The 18,015-nt window shown below is 39.4% G+C and overlaps 2 protein-coding genes and 1 non-coding gene across 5 annotated transcripts; all 3 read right to left on the bottom strand.

Annotated features, from left to right (window-relative positions):
* Nucleotides 1–8,119: 8,119 nt before the first annotated feature.
* Nucleotides 8,120–12,464, bottom strand: LOC121981603 (trihelix transcription factor ASIL1-like). Of its 3 annotated transcripts, XR_006111882.1 has the most exons (3): nt 11,136–12,457; nt 8,598–8,691; nt 8,120–8,385 (listed from the first exon to the last, which is right to left on the bottom strand). XR_006111882.1 is itself a non-coding variant. In XM_042534202.1 (2 exons), the coding sequence occupies exons 1-2, from the start codon at nt 12,004–12,006 to the stop codon at nt 8,666–8,668; spliced, it is 897 nt and encodes a 298-aa protein (XP_042390136.1). In that variant the 5' UTR covers nt 12,007–12,457; the 3' UTR covers nt 8,120–8,665. The 3 variants fall into 3 exon arrangements, 2 of the variants coding, with proteins under 2 accessions (XP_042390136.1, XP_042390137.1); XM_042534202.1 differs by having other exon boundaries at nt 8,120–8,691; XM_042534203.1 differs by lacking the exons at nt 8,120–8,385; nt 8,598–8,691 and adding an exon at nt 9,166–9,545 and having other exon boundaries at nt 11,136–12,464.
* Nucleotides 12,465–14,310: 1,846 nt separating this feature from the next.
* LOC121983201 lies at nt 14,311–15,009 on the bottom strand. Its single transcript, XM_042536157.1, has one exon. It carries the CDS (start codon nt 14,895–14,897, stop codon nt 14,406–14,408), a length of 492 nt encoding a protein of 163 aa, XP_042392091.1. The 5' UTR covers nt 14,898–15,009; the 3' UTR covers nt 14,311–14,405.
* A 2,839-nt stretch (nt 15,010–17,848) lies between these two features.
* On the bottom strand, nt 17,849–17,933 carry TRNAY-GUA. Its single transcript is given in 2 exon segments — nt 17,849–17,884; nt 17,897–17,933. It is a non-coding gene; the product is annotated as a tRNA-Tyr (tRNA).
* Between the last annotated feature and the right edge of the window lie 82 nt (nt 17,934–18,015).

Raw genomic sequence — 18,015 nt, 5'->3', positions numbered from 1 at the left:
GGGCGCTTTATAGGCGCACTTTGCACTTCGCTGACATTGCAGTGCCTACGTGGCACTCGGATGACGTGTCAGGCTCGTACCTGACGTGGCAGTACCTATGCAGCATCCTCGTGGGCAAAGGGAGATGACTGGACAGTTGACTTAGGGAATGGATGGCTACCGTTGATCAACGTTGATCAAATATGTATGATGGATCGCTTGTGATGCGATCTAGAGCGTTGGATCGCAAAGAGTAACGATCTGACGGCTTGGGATGAGACTTGATCTGAAGCATCGAATCAATGGATCCAGATCCGATGGCCGATGACAATAGGCGGGATCTGAGGGTCACAACTCCTCAGATCTGATGGATGAGATTGAAGTGGGCTTGGTGAAGGGTTACAACCATTCAGAATGGATGATCTAGATCGATCCAGCCCAAGGAACACATCCACTCACCCAAAGGACACTCAACATCTTCTTTCAGTATAAATAGAACCCTCCAGATGATGGAATATTCACTCAATCCTCTCTTCTCTTCCTCAAGCATTCATCTCATCTTGTGCATTCAAGAGTCCAAGAAGTCTACTAGAAGGTTCGCTGGTCTCGGAAGTCGGAGTGCTACGATTTCGAGACGTTTATCGTCGTTGTATCTTGGGAACGAATTGCAACAATCCGTTAAGCACCGTAGCGGAGCAATATCGTTTACGGAGATAGTGTCGAACACTAGCCTCGACGATTTGCATACTCCAGAAGCTACCCCGGGCATAACAGTCGTAAACGATATTTCGTGCAAACTGATATGGCTACCAACGACATTCCGACGGCCGTACCGACCGTCATTCCGCACGGAGAAAAGCCGGAGAAATTCACCGGAACCGACTTCAAAAGATGGCAGCAGAAGATGTTATTTTATGCTGGATTGAAGAAATTCACCGTCTGTCAGTTTCTGGATTTCAAGATGGTGTACTCAAAAAGCGTCTCATCTCAAGTCCAAAATATGCAATTAATACTGCATGATCTGGACGCCGAAGGCATGAAGCTGAACGAGACATTCGCAGTTGCTGCGGTAATTGAGAAGCTCCCTCCGTCATGGAAGGATTTCAAGAATTACCTAAAGCACAAGCAAAAGGAGATAGGGCTGTAAGACCTGATCCTGAGGCTACGAATAGAGGAGGATAATCGAAAGTTATCCGACTCCAGAGGAACCAAGCGGACTATAGACGAAATGTCCAACCTGGTCGAGCCGAACGTTAAAAAGCCGAAGCAGTTCAAAAAGAAGGCTCAAGCAAAGAAGTTCAAAAGCTCCTGCTACAACTGTGGAAAGGCAGGACACCTGTCCAAGGACTGCAGACGCCCAAAGAAGCCAACCAAGGGGCCAAAGGATGCTGCGAATCATGTCGCAACCTCTCTTGAGGACTTGGATCTCACTGCGGTTGTATTTGAAGCCAACTTGGTGGATACCAACCCGAAGCAGTGGTTCATTGATACTGGAGCAACTCGTCATATCTGTTCCGATAAGGCGATGTTCTCCAAGTATACTCCGATAAATGGCAGGAAGCTCTATATGGGTAATTCCACGATGTCGCCAATTGTTGGACTCGGAAAGGTTGTTCTGAAGATGACGTCCGGAAAGGAGCTAACACTCATTGATGTACTTCATGTTCCCGACATCAGTAAGAACCTAGTTTCGAGCATTGGTCAAGGCCGATTTAGGCTAGTGTTCCATCGATAACTTTGTACTACGAAGAATGGTGTCTTCGAGGAAATGGGTACCTAGAAAAGGGTCTATTCAAAATAGTTGTAATGCCTGTACTCCAAATTTTGATGGTAATAAAATAAATGCTTCACTATGTTGTTGAGTGTTTTAATTTATGGCATGATCGACTCGGACATGTGCATAATAATACTCTCAAACGTCTCGTCAAATTAAATTTATTACCAAACGTCAATGTTGACGGAACACACAAATGTGAAGTGTGCGTGGAAGCGAAAATGACGAAACTACCTTTTCATTCGGTGGAAAGGACAACAACTCCTCTAGAGTTAATACATAGTGATCTATGTGACTTGAAATTTGTGCAAACTAGAGGAGGTAAAAAATATTTTATTACTTTTATCGATGACTGCACAAAGTTCTGTTATGTCTTTCTTTTAAGAAGTAAAGACGAAGCCCTAGAGGCGTTCAGAACCTATAAAACAGAAGTTGAAAATCAACTTGACAAACGAATTAAAATAATTCGAAGCGATAGAGGTGGAGAATATGGTGCACCGTTTGATGAATTTTGTACAGAATCTGGCATTATCCATCAAACAACGGCGCCTTACTCACCTCAATCAAACGGTGTTGCCGAACGTAAAAATCGGACACTAAAAGAAATGATGAATGCCTTGTTGATAAATTCAGGCTTACCTCAAAACTTGTGGGGGGAAGCAATATTATCGGCAAATCACATTCTCAACAGAATCCCTCATAAGAAAAATGATAAAACTTCATATGAACTATGGAAAGGCCGCGAGCCATCGTACAAATACCTGAAAGTGTGGGGGTGCTTGGCAAAGGTCGAATTACCTAAACCAAAGCAAGTAAAGATCGGACCTAAAACGTTCGATGCGGTATTTGTCGGATATGCCCATAATAGTAGTGCATATCGTTTCCTAGTTCACAAATCAGACATTCCTGATATACATGTGGGAACAATCATAGAATCTCGGAATGCAATATTCTTTGAAAACGTATTCCCAAATAAAAAGGGAAACGTTGAAAGTGATAACAACGGAAGTTCAAACAAAAATGACGTTACCGAACTTAGCTGTTATAAAAGGACTATTGACGATCAAAGTGAAGAGCCACGTCGTAGCAAACGGGCTAGAGTTGAGAAATCGTTCGGGCCAGATTTCATGACTTTCATGTCAGAAATGGAACCAAGAACATTAAGTGAAGCTCTCTCTAGACCCGATGCTCCAATGTGGAAAGAAGTTGTCAATAGTGAAATTGAGTCTATCATGAATAATCATACTTGGGAATTAGTAGACCTTCCTTCTGGTAATAAACCATTAGGTTGTAAGTGGATACTAAAACGTAAGTATAAAGTCGATGGATCAATTGACAAGTATAAGGCCGACTTGTAGTCAAGGGGTACAAGCAAGAGGAAGGCCTTAATTACTTGATACATACTCACCGGTGACAAGGATTACGTCCCATACGAGTGCTAATAGCCATTGCGACTGTATGACCTTGAAATACATCAAATAGATGTTAAGACTGTTCTTAAATGGTGAGTTGGAAGAAAATTTATATGGAGCAACCCAAGGGTTCATGGCTCTGAAATGAGAAAAAGGTGTGTCGACTTGTTAAGTCATTATACGGACTTAAGCGCCTAAACAATGGCACGAAAAATTTGACAAAGTAATCGTCAAACGAATTCAGAATAAATGAATGTGACAAATGCATTTATGTCAAAACACACGAAGACTATGTAATTGTGCATCTATACGTAGACGACATGCTAATAATGGGCGTAATCATGATGTAATCATGACTACAAAAAAAATGTTGACCAGAAATTTTGATATGAAGATATGAGTCAAGCAGATGTTATATTGGGAATTAAAATTCTCGAACATCGAAGGGATAGTTTAACACAATCCCATTATGTAGAATCTGATTGAAAAAATTCAATGCGTACGATCTCTCTCGGTGAAAACACCTATGGATCTAAGTCAACACTTAGCGAAAAACCATGGTGAGACCATATCGCATTGGAATATTCTCGGATAATAGGCAGTTTGATGTATCTCACAAACCGCACGCCCGGATATTGCCTGTATGGTCAACAAATGAGTCGTTTTAAGAGTAATCCAAACGACACCCATTGGAAAGCATTGATGCGAGTTCTCGATATTTGAAATATACTATGAATTATGGATTACATTATGGAAAATATCCCGCTATGTTGGAAGGATATTGTGATGCTAATTGGATATCGACAAAAGACTCCAAATCCACTAGTGGATATGTATTCACGATCGGTGGGGGCGCAGTATCTTGGAAATCCACTAAGCGGACTTGCATTGTTCGATCAACTATGGAATCCGAGTTTATAGTACTAGACAAAGCGGTGAGGAAGTTGAATGGTCGCGAATTTCTTGGACGATATTAAATGGATGAAACACCGTGCTGTACTAATCCTTCGTGATAGTCAATCGATTGAAAGGACGCAGTAATATGTATAATGGGAAGTCACGACATATACGTCGTAGACATAATACCATTAGACAGTTGATCTCGAATGGAGTGATTGCAATCGACTATGTTAAGTCCAAAGATAATTTGGCAGATCCTCTAACGAAGGGGTTGAGTCGAGATCGAGTATACTGTTCATCAAGAGGAATGAGATTAAAAATCTACAACTGAAAACGACTGTAGCGGTAACCCAACCTTGTTGACTGGAGATCCCAAGATCTTGGTTCAACGGGACAACGGTTCAGAAGTTGTGGTCCGGCACATTAGATAGTTTATCTCTATCCCAATCCTAGGATAAATTTGTGCTATCCTACCTCATGTAGTGAGGTTAAGCTTATGCTTTTAGTGACTTCTATACCTGATAAGGTGGAGTATGGTAGGATACTCTTGATAGAAGTGTCACCTATATGAGTGTGAAGACAGGCCGCTTCAATGAAACACTCATGAATCCAAGATGGTATCCATGGCCGAAATGGAACCAACCATGAGAACCTAAAGTAGGTGAGATAGATCTCTGTGTGGGTGTTATTGTCTAAGTATACACCAACAGCTGAGCAGTTCAAGACATCACGTTCACTGCGCAGCCTAGTATACTCGATAGCATTTCACTACGGAAGGTTCAAAGCCACAAGCTACCTCTCCCGATGCAGTGACTTATCGATTGGACTCTTGTAAAGTGTCAGCATGCATACACGCATTGCATTAATTTCCATTCATGTGGGGGATTGTTGGATATTGGGGCCTTAAATGGACCAAAACGATTTTGAGGAAGGAAGCCATCAATTGTTGAAAGTCGTAATTGACTTCAAAATTGAAATCTACGATTCGCGTAGATAGATTTAGACTATTAATTTGCTCAAAACCGATTAAGGGTGAATGAGAAATTAATGTTTAAAATCGGCCCAAAATAACATTTATTATTCATTAATAAAGTGCATGGGAGAATAGTCCCACATCGGAAATTCTCGATGTGTGTTCTCTACTTATTAATGAAGATGTGTTAATGGAGTTAACACAAAAATAAAAGGACAGGTGCTCCCTTAGCCCAGGGCGAGCAGGTGCTCGCACCTGTGAGCCCGCCACCCGCCACGTGCGCACGTACGCATTGTAGGCGCACTTTGCACTTCGCATCGTCGCGAGGAGCATTGAGGAGCTTAAATTTATGCTCCAGGTGACGTGTCAGGCTCGTACCTGACGTGGCAGTACCTATGCAGCATCCTCGTGGGCAAAGGGAGATGACTGGACAGTTGACTTAGGGAATGGATGGCTACCGTTGATCAACGTTGATCAAATAGGTATGATGGATCGCTTGTGATGCGATCTAGAGCGTTGGATCGTAAAGAGTAACGATCTGACGGCTTGGGATGAGACTTGATCTGAAGCATCGAATCAATGGATCCAGATCCGATGGCCGATGACAATAGGCGGGATCTGAGGGTCACAACTCCTCAGATCTGATGGATGAGATTGAAGTGGGCTTGGTGAAGGGTTACAACCCTTCAGAATGGATGATCTAGATCGATCCAGCCCAAAGAACACATCCACTCACCCAAAGGACACTCAACCTCTTCTTTCAGTATAAATAGAACCCTCCAGATGATGGAATATTCACTCAATCCTCTCTTCTCTTCCTTAAACATTCATCTCATCTTGTGCTACGATTCCGAGACGTTCGTCGTCGTTGTATCTTGGGAACAAATTGCAACAATCCGTTAAGCACCGTAACGGAGCAATATCGTTTACGGAGATAGTGTCGAACACTAGCCTCGACGATCAGTTTGTATACTCCAGAAGCTACCTGGGCATAACATATTCGCCTATAGTTAACATTGACGGATAATCTAATACAACTATCAATTCTCTTCATCAGGACTTCAAATCGACATCAACGGTTTCAAATAAAGACAAGGTAAGGAAAAAAAATTGGGTTACAGATTTTCACATTAGATTTTGCAAATTAAGTACATGATTGGAGGGGGAAAAGTTGAGACCTACCCATGTTCTCTACAATTGTGCTTTAACTCTTTCTATGGCATTGACCTAAGCAGGGACGAATTCAAGCCTAAGATATTTTTAATATTAATTATATTAAAATTGTTTATATATATAAAGTTCATTTTTAAAAACTTAATCGCCTCTTCGGTTTACATATTGATTCTATAAAATCTACACATCCTTTTCCTTTCTCATGGAAGATCTCCGTTCTCCGCTCATTCTTCTTCCTCCTTTTTAAGAAAAATAGGATTCCTCATTTATTCTTTTTTTTTTAATTATATAAAGTGATAAATACCATCTTAAATTCATCCTATTAGTAAATTTTTACAAACATTATTATTATATTAAATCAATTTAAAGGATTATTGAGAAAATATATTTACATTTGTTATGATGAAATCAAAATTTCATGAAAATATATAATTAAAAAAAATAAATAAATTGATGAGAATATAACTGAGGTAAAAATTTTATTTATTTTTTTTAAGTAATTACTTCAATTATATTATTGATGATGTCATTTCTTAACTTAAAAATAGTTTGAATAATTTAAAAAATAGAAAATAATTTTAGAAAAATTAAAATCATTTGATGATAACTTTCTAGAAGAAAAATGCTTGAATCTTTGAAAACAATAAATATTAATGATTTAGATTTATTTGCACAATCATTTTTTTAAAAAAAATAATATAGTTAAAATTTAAAAAGATATGATATTTAATAAAAATAATAATTTTTTTTAATAATAACTTATAAAATACTCATGAAAATACAACTTCTATAATGCCTCAAGATTAATATAGCTTCACTAATTTTTAATTAAAATTAATAAAATCTTTCAATAATATCTTAAACAATATTAAATAATTCAACAATTTGATCGGAAAAATTATTATCTAAATTTGAATATAAACATTTAATAATAACTTTACATTTAAAAAAAACAAATTTTATAATAAACAAGTATGTTATAAATTTATATTTTTAAAAATACAATTTTTTTTATCTAGGGCCCTAATAATGGTTGAGATAGACCTAAGCATGTGATCTTAATGGTTTGTAGGATTTGTGGCTAATGGGTACAATTTTCTAAAAATGTCTAGCACTAATTCAACCCCAAAGCTAGCCCCATGACTATACATAAAAAAAAATAAACCAAGAAATCAAACAAAGCTAGCCCCATGACTATACATAAAAAAATAAACCAAGAAATCAAGCAAATCATCACGTGAGAGAATATTTTTCTATCAACTTGATCAGGAATCACTCGCCCATTTTTTAATGTGATAAATGAATATAATTATAACAAAATATGATTACGTTCATCCTATACTCTCCTCACAGCTCGTCCCAACTTATGTGAATGGAGATAAATCACAGGATCAACTTATAGTTGATTGTCAAATACCTAAAGGGTGCCAAAAAAATTTTTTCCAAGAAAATATACCAATCAAAAATTGATCCATATCCAATTGTAATAAATCTGTCACCCTCTATCTAACAACAGGGCATCCCTATGAAAACATGATCAATGAATACAAGATTGTATGGAGGGATATTATTATTATTATTATTATTTTACGTTTTTTCTAAAAAAATTTTATGTTTTTCTCTTATCAAATGATATTTTTGGTAAAAAAAAATTGTTAACCCCAAAATAAAAAAAATCTCAATTTTTTGAAATTTTCTAATTCCCAATTGTATACCCCTTTTACTAAGGTGTCGAACATGAAACATTATTCAGGAATCATCGATTACCTAAATTAAACAGAATTTTTGTTGATAATTTTGGATGGATAATCAAGATTATCGAGTATAACCCCCAACCAAACGCACCCTTTGAGTTTACGACTTTGAAGTGCTATTAAACAATTTTCATCAAATAGATTAAAAAAAGACTCGTAGAAAAGTTAGTCCACATTAAAATGCTACCAAACAAACAATTATCCTTAAATTGCTTGGTGACAACTTTGACAAGCACTTTGGCAAAGTATTTAGTGGCAACACCTAATACACTATGAATGCAAGAAGTTTAAACTATTAGTGGCACTATAGAATCGCAAAGGACTTGATAAGTTTATTGTCGGTATACCTGAAGTATGGAGTCCTCTCCTGAGCCATTTATTCATGATCAGTGGTCATCACTTGCATAACTGAATCTGATCCTGTTTAAAAACACTGAATTAGATGAGTCGTCACGACACCAGTAATCTTGCAACTATATCTGACTCCGTAATCATATGGTGTTAGAGACAGAACATTCGCTGCAAACTGGATTCCTAAACACACAAATGATGGTTACAAAGCATCTTTCTAGCGTTAAGATAATGAGCTTTAAATAACACAATTAAGTGGCGGCTGAAAAGAGAAGAAAAACCAGTTGCTGTGGTGTCTCATCGATCTCCTGGATCACAAGGATGAAGATGGATGAAACATGGGTCCAAGTTACTCGAGATTCTCCATGTAACCATCTGTAGCAACAGCAGTATAAGCACAATATTCAATAACCAATCCAACAGATATATGAGGCAGCAACAACAAAGAATGAAGATTTAACAACAATCAAAAGCATATGTGAAATAAGAGCATTTTCATCTCGAGATACCGAGATTCTGTCGTATAATTGTTTATAATATCGTAAGATCTGGGGATATAGTGCATAAAAAGGTCAGTACACAAACCTAGTATAATTTTGGCATATCTAATAGTTCAAATCTAGTACAACATTTACAATATGTAGTAATCTAGCAGCCATTGAAATTCCATTGGACTATCGTAAGCACACATGATAATGACAGTCCAAGAGATGTTATAATAGACCAAATCTGAATGTAAGCACGCATGATAATGGACACGACACTATCATCATCGTGATCATAAAAACACATGTTTATCCTAACTATTTGAGATCACTTGCAAGCTACAAAAATTTTATCCCGACTTTAGATAGTATACTATATAAAGACCATAAACCGCCAAATGTTAAAAACATGTAATTCTCCATGCACCTGGAATTTTGGTTCCATTCTACATTTACAAGTTAAGGAGAACGCATCAACTGGTCTTCAGATAGTGGAGTTGATAATGGCAATCTGAATAGTTCTTTTAGTACTTTTTGACCGAGCTTGGTAAGGCAAATAACAAGATGAAGTTACAACTTATGGAGAAGCATAACCAATTTGTCATCACAAAGTATAAATGGATCGGTCAACAATTGCTTGGTCTAGTGGTAAGCGAGCTAGATCCAGAGGTCTTTTTGTTAACTATCAGGATTTGAATTCTTATAGCAGCACTCCCACAGTTTAACCTCGTCCCTTCCGCCACCCTGACAAACAATTATCTTTCATTCAATGTGATGTGAGGATTCCTCATGATCAAAGACTAAAACAAAGTAATAAATGAGTTATTGGCTTGCTTCCTAACATCTTAAACTTTGGAGACAAGTGATCACTCAATCGAAACTTATCATAGTTTTAAAGAAGAAAATCCTAAGCTTGTATCTCAGTATTGTCTTTAATTAGGAAAATTAAGTAGCCATTTACGAGGTAACATGTGTCGAGCTTAGCCAAGTCTAGTCTAATTCCCTAGTTCACACATCAGGGAAGTGTTTAAAATATAAATGTATAAATTAAATTATTTCCTAACAATCAATTAGGTTCTTTGGTTAAATACACTCAATAAATAACAAAAGATGAGAATGGGAAGTCCAATTATTAAGAATTGGTTATATGGATTTTATCTTGCAATGAGCTCTATAGATGATTATATCACTGGTGATAATCAAGTCAACTAGTGATCAATCAAACTTAACACCAAGCATATTGATGTGGTCATCAGATATTACATGAACAACTGCTATTGTTAGAAAATCAAAAGCATAACAAAACAAATAGTTATTAGAGCCAGCAATGAATGATATATCTTATAAACTGACTTGGATCCTTAAATTTAAAACTAGTACATTTTCACTTTCCTAATTCCCGCACGCCCATCTGTTATAACATGGAGTAGTAACATCGTTCAAAGGAGAAATCATGAAAGAATTCCTAGTTCTTAACATTGAAATGGGAAAGGCATTACCCTGGCAAGTATCGGAGAGAGCAAACCGAAGTAAGCATGCAACCATTTATTAGTTCAAACATTCAAATGACTCATTCAAAGTTGGCACAGTAGACTAGCACATTTCCTTGACGAGCATGAGGAAGAGCAAAGCTTAGGTAAGCATGCAGGGCATTTATTTGTGAAAACTTTCAAATGACTGATTCCATGCTGGTGTAGCAAGCCAACATATTATGCAGCAATATATGGTCACTTTATCATCGACGATTAGAAATCAAACCACCCTTAACAATGCCTATTAAACAATTGGGAAGAAAAATAACTCAGGCTAGCACAGCTATAGAAACTAATGCCTTCTTACTTTTCCATGAGTATCCTAATTCTATTGGAGCATTCATTGACAACAACAGTTGCTTCATTTTTGCTAAATTATATGGATAGAGTGAGGTTAACATTAAAGTTACCATGATCCATGAAATATAAAATGAAAGCTTTTTCGCTTTGTCTAGAGCTTATCTACTAATTTGAATTTGATCCCTACAAGAACCAAAGGATAAAACAGATAAATGTTTGCACTTTTTCCTATTTCCTAAATGTAACCAACTCAACAAGATTGCTAAAGAAAAATTAATGATGAATACCACTTATAGACACAAAATATAACTTGATATCAATGATCAAGTGGCCCCGAGTGCTGATGCGTGTAATATCAATGTTTGTATCTAAACTATGACAAAAAGGAAGTAAGTCTTGATATAATGAAGAAAAGTAAAACATCATGAGGCTACAGAGCAAATACAAAGTTTATAAAAATCAGTTAAAAAAGTTAAGAAGGGAGGAAAGTCAGCAAGCTCACCGGTATCAGCTCGCTTGGCACGCTTAATCTTCACAAGCTGTACCTGTGAATCCACAAGCATCTGCATCCTCCGGATCTCTAGCTCCTTGGCAAACTCCATTCTCTTCTTCTCTATTTCCATCGTCTGCTGCTGTTTCTCCACCTCAACCCTCTCATATATCTCGGAAAACCTCACCATCGCCTTCGCAAGCTCACGGATTCCATCTCCGTCCCCTATAGGTCTCTTCCATCCGCATCCAGATCTGTCCGGAGACCTAGACGGCGATCCCAAGTCCTCGTCATATTCCTCGTAATCGTCCTCCTCCGCTGCTGCCGCAGCAGCAGCAGCCCGCTGGAAGATAGAGTCCGCCAGAGAAAGGGAGGGCGCCGTGGGACGCTTGTCCTTCAAATTCAATGGCCGGACGGCGGCCGCCGCAGCAACCGGCAAAGACCCGCCCTTTCGTTGGTACGGGAGCGGCAAGGCTAGCGGAGGCGACAAAGGACGCTTCTTCACAGCGGGAGCAGCCGCAGACGCCGACGATCCAACGAGCGCATCGAGGCGGGAGAAGAACGGCCACTGGCTGCCGGCGGCTCCCGACCCGGACCCGATCCGCCCCTTCTCCACCTTGTACTTCTTCTTCAGGGTGTCGATCCGGTTCTTGCACTGCACGTCGGTGCGAGGCTGGCGGCGCCCGGTGGCACCGCGGCGGGAGTTGACGGCGTCGGCGACCTCCTGCCAGTGCTTCTGGCGGAGATGGCCGCAGTTGAGCTCGAGGTAACGGTCGCCCCAGGCGTCCACCAGCGCCGACGTCTCCCCCTCGCTCCAGCAATCCTCCCGGTACGGCAAGCCCGAGTTCGCCGGCCGAGAAGCGCCTGCCTCCTTCCCCTCCATCAGATCCAAATCCCCAGATCTAGATCAGATCCGATCGCCGCCGCCCCTTGGTTTCTCTTCTCTTATTCGGTTGTCGTGTAGCTGACGGAAAGAGAGAGGGGGCGGCAGGTGGCGAGGGGAGGGGAGGCACGTGAGGGGCATGCGAGCGAGCCAGCGAGGGGCAGTCGCCGTGCGGCGACGTTGTCGCGGGGTCCATGCGGGAGACGGGGTCTCACCGCCGTTGGTTTTGGGTGGTTGACGGGGAAGGCGGGGAGGCGAGTTAAATTAATGGCGGGCGGGGAATAAAGACGAGGGAGGCGGCCACCGGGAACAGCCGGTAAGGGCGGGAGGTTTGACCGTATCAGATCAGCCAGCGACCCGGTTTGGGGTCATCGAGCGGAGATGCAGTTGGATTTGGGGTTTAGCCGTTTAGGGGTTCTGGAGTTTAGGGTTACGGTGGCGTCGTATTTTAGGGTACGAAGGAGAGAGAGAGAGATGTAACCAGTGGAAGTGGGGACCGGACTAATGGAAAAGAATCTGAAGATCTACGTCTACCGTATCGACGGGAAAGTTCCCGAAGGGTTTGGTACGAAGGAAATCCCAAATCTCACACTGTGTGCGAAACATAGCAAAAAAAAAAAAAAAAAAAACTTATTATCATAATTATTTTTATTTTAATATTATTATAATCATGATTAAAATTATTTTATATTGAAAATACTACAACAATAATGGACAAAAGTATCGTCATCACTTCCATTGACGTGCACAACTTCCAAATTTGGGCCATGTTAGCATGCTCCATCTCTCAATATATAGTCCATCCCTATCCTCCGTGACTAATGACATATTGGTGTAAATAAATCTCGTTGATAAATTTGTATAGGTGTTTGATGTAAGAATCTATTTTATTGTTAAATTGAGATATTTTAAAGTTGTCATTCATATTGTACAACGATATATAAAATATCAGAAATGTTAAGAGGAGGTAAGACTAAGGATGTGAATTCGAATTGGGTTAAAGATTGATTATCTAAAAAAAAAATCTTAATTCGAATCTTTTAAAATACCTATACAGAATATCAGAGTATAATGATCTTCATTTTGAATGCATTTGTGCAGCAGCAGCAAGTAGAACCAATCCCCACTGCTTTTGCCAAAAAAGTTGAGGATAAATTAAGATGGCAGAAGGGCAAAAGGGAGGGATGAGTGAAGTCAGTGAGCCCAGCTTTTGATCAGTGCACATGAGGCCATTCCATATACACATGAGCTTGAGTGAGGAAGATTTCCTCGGTTTAGAAAAGCTGATTCTAAACTTGAATAAGTACTCGTGATTTGTTCTTTTTGCAAAGTATGTAGGGCCGGCAAGCCTCTAAGATAACGACTTTATCTTTGCTACTATTGAAAGATTTCTTCTCTTCTCCTTCTTGCTTTTTTTTCTTTTTCCCCACAGCGGCAGGAGCAGGAGCAGGAGCAGGAGCAGCTGGATAAGCTCAGCAGTTTGGCCTGAGTTTTGCTCAATCTCCTAAACAATGTGACTCAGTTCTCTCTCTCAAATGCCTCGACTCGACTCGACTCGACTCCACTCTACTCAACTCGGTGCTGACTCGATTGGACTCTTTGAGCTCTCCAATTCAAACTAGTATTCTAAAAAATCCCGATAGATTAGATAAGTCTATTATTTAAATTTTATTTTATAGTCGTCCGGTGCAACAACTGAAAGCGACCAGAAAACTCCAAGGTTGATTTTTAAAATGGCAGGGGAGTACCAGCACTATCAGCATGCAAAGATAGGAATTGAGGTCTCTGAATTTCATTTGATTAATCTGAAGATAGACAAAGATAGACGATCTTCTTCTTAATTCTTTTATCGGATAAATTTTCAAAATAGTTCATATTAAAATTTAAATTCTAATCCTCTTATTTATCTTCTAAATACTTTGTCATTGCATCATACCCATAATATGATGGTATAATATAGAAGAATAGAGTACGAGAGACCCATAAAGAAAATGGGGCCAATGAAGCCATCAATCATTGCCACATTCAACAACCACAAATACTACACTGTAAGAGGGATAGAAAGGAAGAGAAAGAGTAGTGAAAGGAGTGGGGCACTGCTTTTTCATTTATTTGTGTCTTTTTTTTTTATGACTAGTTTTTAGAAATAAGTGTTTCGGGATCGATCAACTTGGCTAGTTTAGACCCAATCGGAGATGTACATCAATTCGATCGTTATTCTCTTATCCATCAAAATTAAAGATTATAATTTTATTAAAGATCAATTGGATCATTATTCTCTTATGGACAAATGTAAATCTATGATTTTGTAGGCATAATCTTGAATTTAGCAACAAAATTAAAGATTATGATATTATTAACAAACGATAGGAGGAAAATCACAGGGTCCGTGCTCTGTTTCAGAGCTCCATGGAGGTTTCGGAGATGCTGTCTAAGTGCGGCCGCCACACGGCCACCCGACCGCGCCGCCTCTCTATGTACCCAGTCGACACCTTCTCCGACAGGATCTCCGATAGGTACCGCTCGTTCAGGTCGCGCATGGCCTTGCCGGCTGCTGCCGCCGCTGAGGCGCCGTCGCTGTCGGCCGCCTTCGTCTTCCTCCTCCTCCCCTTCCTCCGCCTCCGCGCCGCCGCCGTCGTCTCGACGGGCACCAGGAAGTAAATCCTGCCCCTCTCGAGCTCGGCGTCCGGCGGCAGCGTGACGGCCTTGGTGGCCTCGGCGCCGTTGGGCGGCCGACGAAGCACGTGGTCGGGGTGCGCCCGCATGACGTCGCCGGCGGTCACGGCGGCGCGGATCTCCTCCACGCGGCCGTTGGCGTGCACGACGCGCACCACGTCGAGGGCGCCGCACGGCAGGATGCAGGCGATGCAGCACCTTATGGCCTCCCTCATGGCCGCCAGAGAAAACAGGGGAAAGCAGAGCAGAAACAAGATCGAAAACAGAGCAAAGCAAGTGAAGTGAAAGAAAAGCGATAAAAAAGGGCAGGGGTGCCCTTGAAAGAGCTTAAGTTTATAGTAGGACTCACTCACTCACTCACTCACTCAGCCACCCACTTTTGATGGATAAAGATTTGTTTCTGTAGAAGGTGGTATCCCAACCATTTGTAAAAATGTAAATTAGAAAACTAAGTAGATAATCGCATGGAAAGATTAATACAGTGAGTCTCACAATCATTGATAAAAAGATAAATTTAAAAACTAAGTAGGTCATAGAAGCATATTTCTCCCTAATTCATCGCAAATCTTCGACTCTTACTTCAGTCTATAACTCTACCATGTAATAATCAACTCAACCAAGCCATAAGAATTGATGGATAAAAATTTGAGAACTTCGAGATTGGGGGTGTTATAACTTATAAAACCTAAGTAGTATAAATATCCGAAATAAGAACTTGGGAAATACAAGAATATGTGTATGGATCTAGTTTCTTTAATTAATCATGATATAAGAGCATCCGTAATGCATCCGTGTTATAGCGCCGATCACCTCATCAAAAAGTATGGGGTCCATTGCCACATAGTCGTTATAACAACATCTCTCTCACCCGCATTCTTTTTAACGTTAATATTCATTATTCATAGGTCCCACCGTGCATTTAAAATTATATCATATTAAATAAATAAAATTTAAATGAATAATAATATTATTAAAAATATCTTTATTATTTATTAGTTACCCATTTTATTTATTTTTCCTAATTTTAAGATTTTATTCAATTATTAAAAAAATTAGGGTTGGTCCACCCACTGTACAAGAATTGTACTTTGAACGCGTTCAATTGTTTGAACACGTTCAAAGTGGGAGGGTGTTATAACACCCCTCCACAATGGGTGTTAACACCAAGGAGTGTTATAACACCCCCTATTAACAAGCATTACAGCTGCCCTAATAACATAACACATTAAATAAAATACAATAAGCAACCTGATTGAAGAGACATTGTCCTTATCTTTAGCGTCGTCCAAAAATAATTTTCTAAGGGACTTAGGGGATGACGACACTATAATTTGAGTTTTTGATTATTTAAAACTTTTATATTTTAAAGATTATTTAGCTGGTTAATAAGCTTTATAATTATTTTTTTTAACATAAATAATTTCTTACTCAGTCTAATATCAAATTTGTTAATGAATATTTGATTCATTCACACCTAATGTTCAAAATGAGTTCGTGGGTGAATCTTAAAATATTTTAATTTAAATTAGCATAATGGCTATTTTCACATATAAAGGTGAAAAGAGGTGTCTTTCTTTGTATATGAAACATATAAGGTGAAAAGTGAGGCAGGATCTCTTGGACCATTTTTTATGGTATAGGAGATATGTCACTCATATTTGTGGGGGGATCGTGATCGTGATCCAACCGCAAATGGTTGTGATCCCTTCTTGGATTCATCATCCCCATCAGGTTATAGTTTTTGTTTGGAGCGAGCAACCGAAGGTCGCCTGGAGGACACTCTCGCTCGGCGCCTAATAACCTGACCATTTATCCACCACCGGAGGTTTCCGGACGGCCTTCGACCAACCGCTCCGAACAAAAACTATAACCTGGTGGGGACGGTGAACTTAAAAAGGGATCGTAACAATTTACGGCTGCATCACGACTACGATCCGATCACAAATATGAATGACACATCCCCTGGACAAAAAAAATGATCCGGACATCTGTGCCCATGAAAAGAGGTCTCTCTTTTTGTATATGAAAACTTTCATCACTTAAAGGCCTTTCACTCTAATTCCTTTACGCAAAAGGACATCTCTTTGTTTGTATTTGAACTTGTGCATAAATCTTAAGAGTATCAATGAGACCCAACCGAACGCTCGCGTCACGTTAAATTGCCCGTGGACCCCCAAGGAAAAGCTCGCGTCACATTGAGTTGATCAATCGATCGATAGAAAATGGAAGATGTGCATGATGAAACCAAACAGAGTAATTTAGAAGAAGAAAAAAAAAATAAATAAAAGAAAACCTATGGCTCGGAGCACATGGATGTGGACAAACCAATGCACATAGACCCACTGAAGAGAGAGCACAGTTTGTGGATCATGAGGAGATTGCTACCCCACTTGGCAACACTGATCAAAGGACCTGAAACCCTCTTGAGTTGTTTAATGGAGTACACAAAACAGAGGCCAATCTGCCAAGGACAAACAGTAGTGGACTCACAATATTTAAGGCCACATTTCTATTCCTTCCACGATAATGCTTCCCAAACCCCTTTTTTAAGCATTGGGATGTGCCTTTTTGCACGACGAGTGTGTATGCCGTATATCCCCTCGTATTCGTGTTAAATGAGTATCATTGTAATTGCATGATCCGATTGAGATCGGTGGATGAGCTAACTCTTTGAGAGATTGGAACGGTTTACGCACCGCATAGAGGTCGGACACAGGTCCGATCGATGTTGACCGAGTATTTCCTTATCAGGTTGGTAGTTAACTTATTAGGACCCAATTGACCATCTCCGAATTAATCGAAATTTAGATGTTGAGACCGTGGCTGTCATATAATGGAGGTGACGGAGTTGGTGAGCTATCTTTGTCAGTTCAACGTGGCCAATTTGATAGTATTCTTCCAAAATCTACGTTGGTTTTAAATTTTATATTTTATAATTCGGATTAAGAATTAGTATTTGTTATTAAGTCGTTAATGTGGTAGCATTATGTCGACTTAATAAAAGATTAACTGTGTGATTGTTATGATGATTATTGGACAGGACCTGAGTTTGATTGATAGGAGACTTAATAATGTTTAATTTAACTTCATGTAAAATGATTTTATATATTTTTTTAAAATAGAAAAACTGCTTTTTAGGATGTTTTTGATATTTAAGAAAAAAATTTCCGACCTGCCGGATTCGAACCAGCGACCTAAGGATGATCTGCGACAACTACAGTCCTCCGCTCTACCAACTGAGCTAAGGTCGGTATTGATGAACAATTCAACTGATATTATCTAATATAATTATATTTATTCCCAATAGAATCATACATAACTTTAAACTTTTAA

The sequence above is a fragment of the Zingiber officinale genome, chromosome 5A, assembly GCF_018446385.1.
Source record: "Zingiber officinale cultivar Zhangliang chromosome 5A, Zo_v1.1, whole genome shotgun sequence".
NCBI classification, from domain to species: Eukaryota; Viridiplantae; Streptophyta; class Magnoliopsida; order Zingiberales; family Zingiberaceae; genus Zingiber; species Zingiber officinale.
Note: the sequence above shows the minus strand (reverse complement) of the source record. Positions and strands in the feature narration are given on the sequence as shown.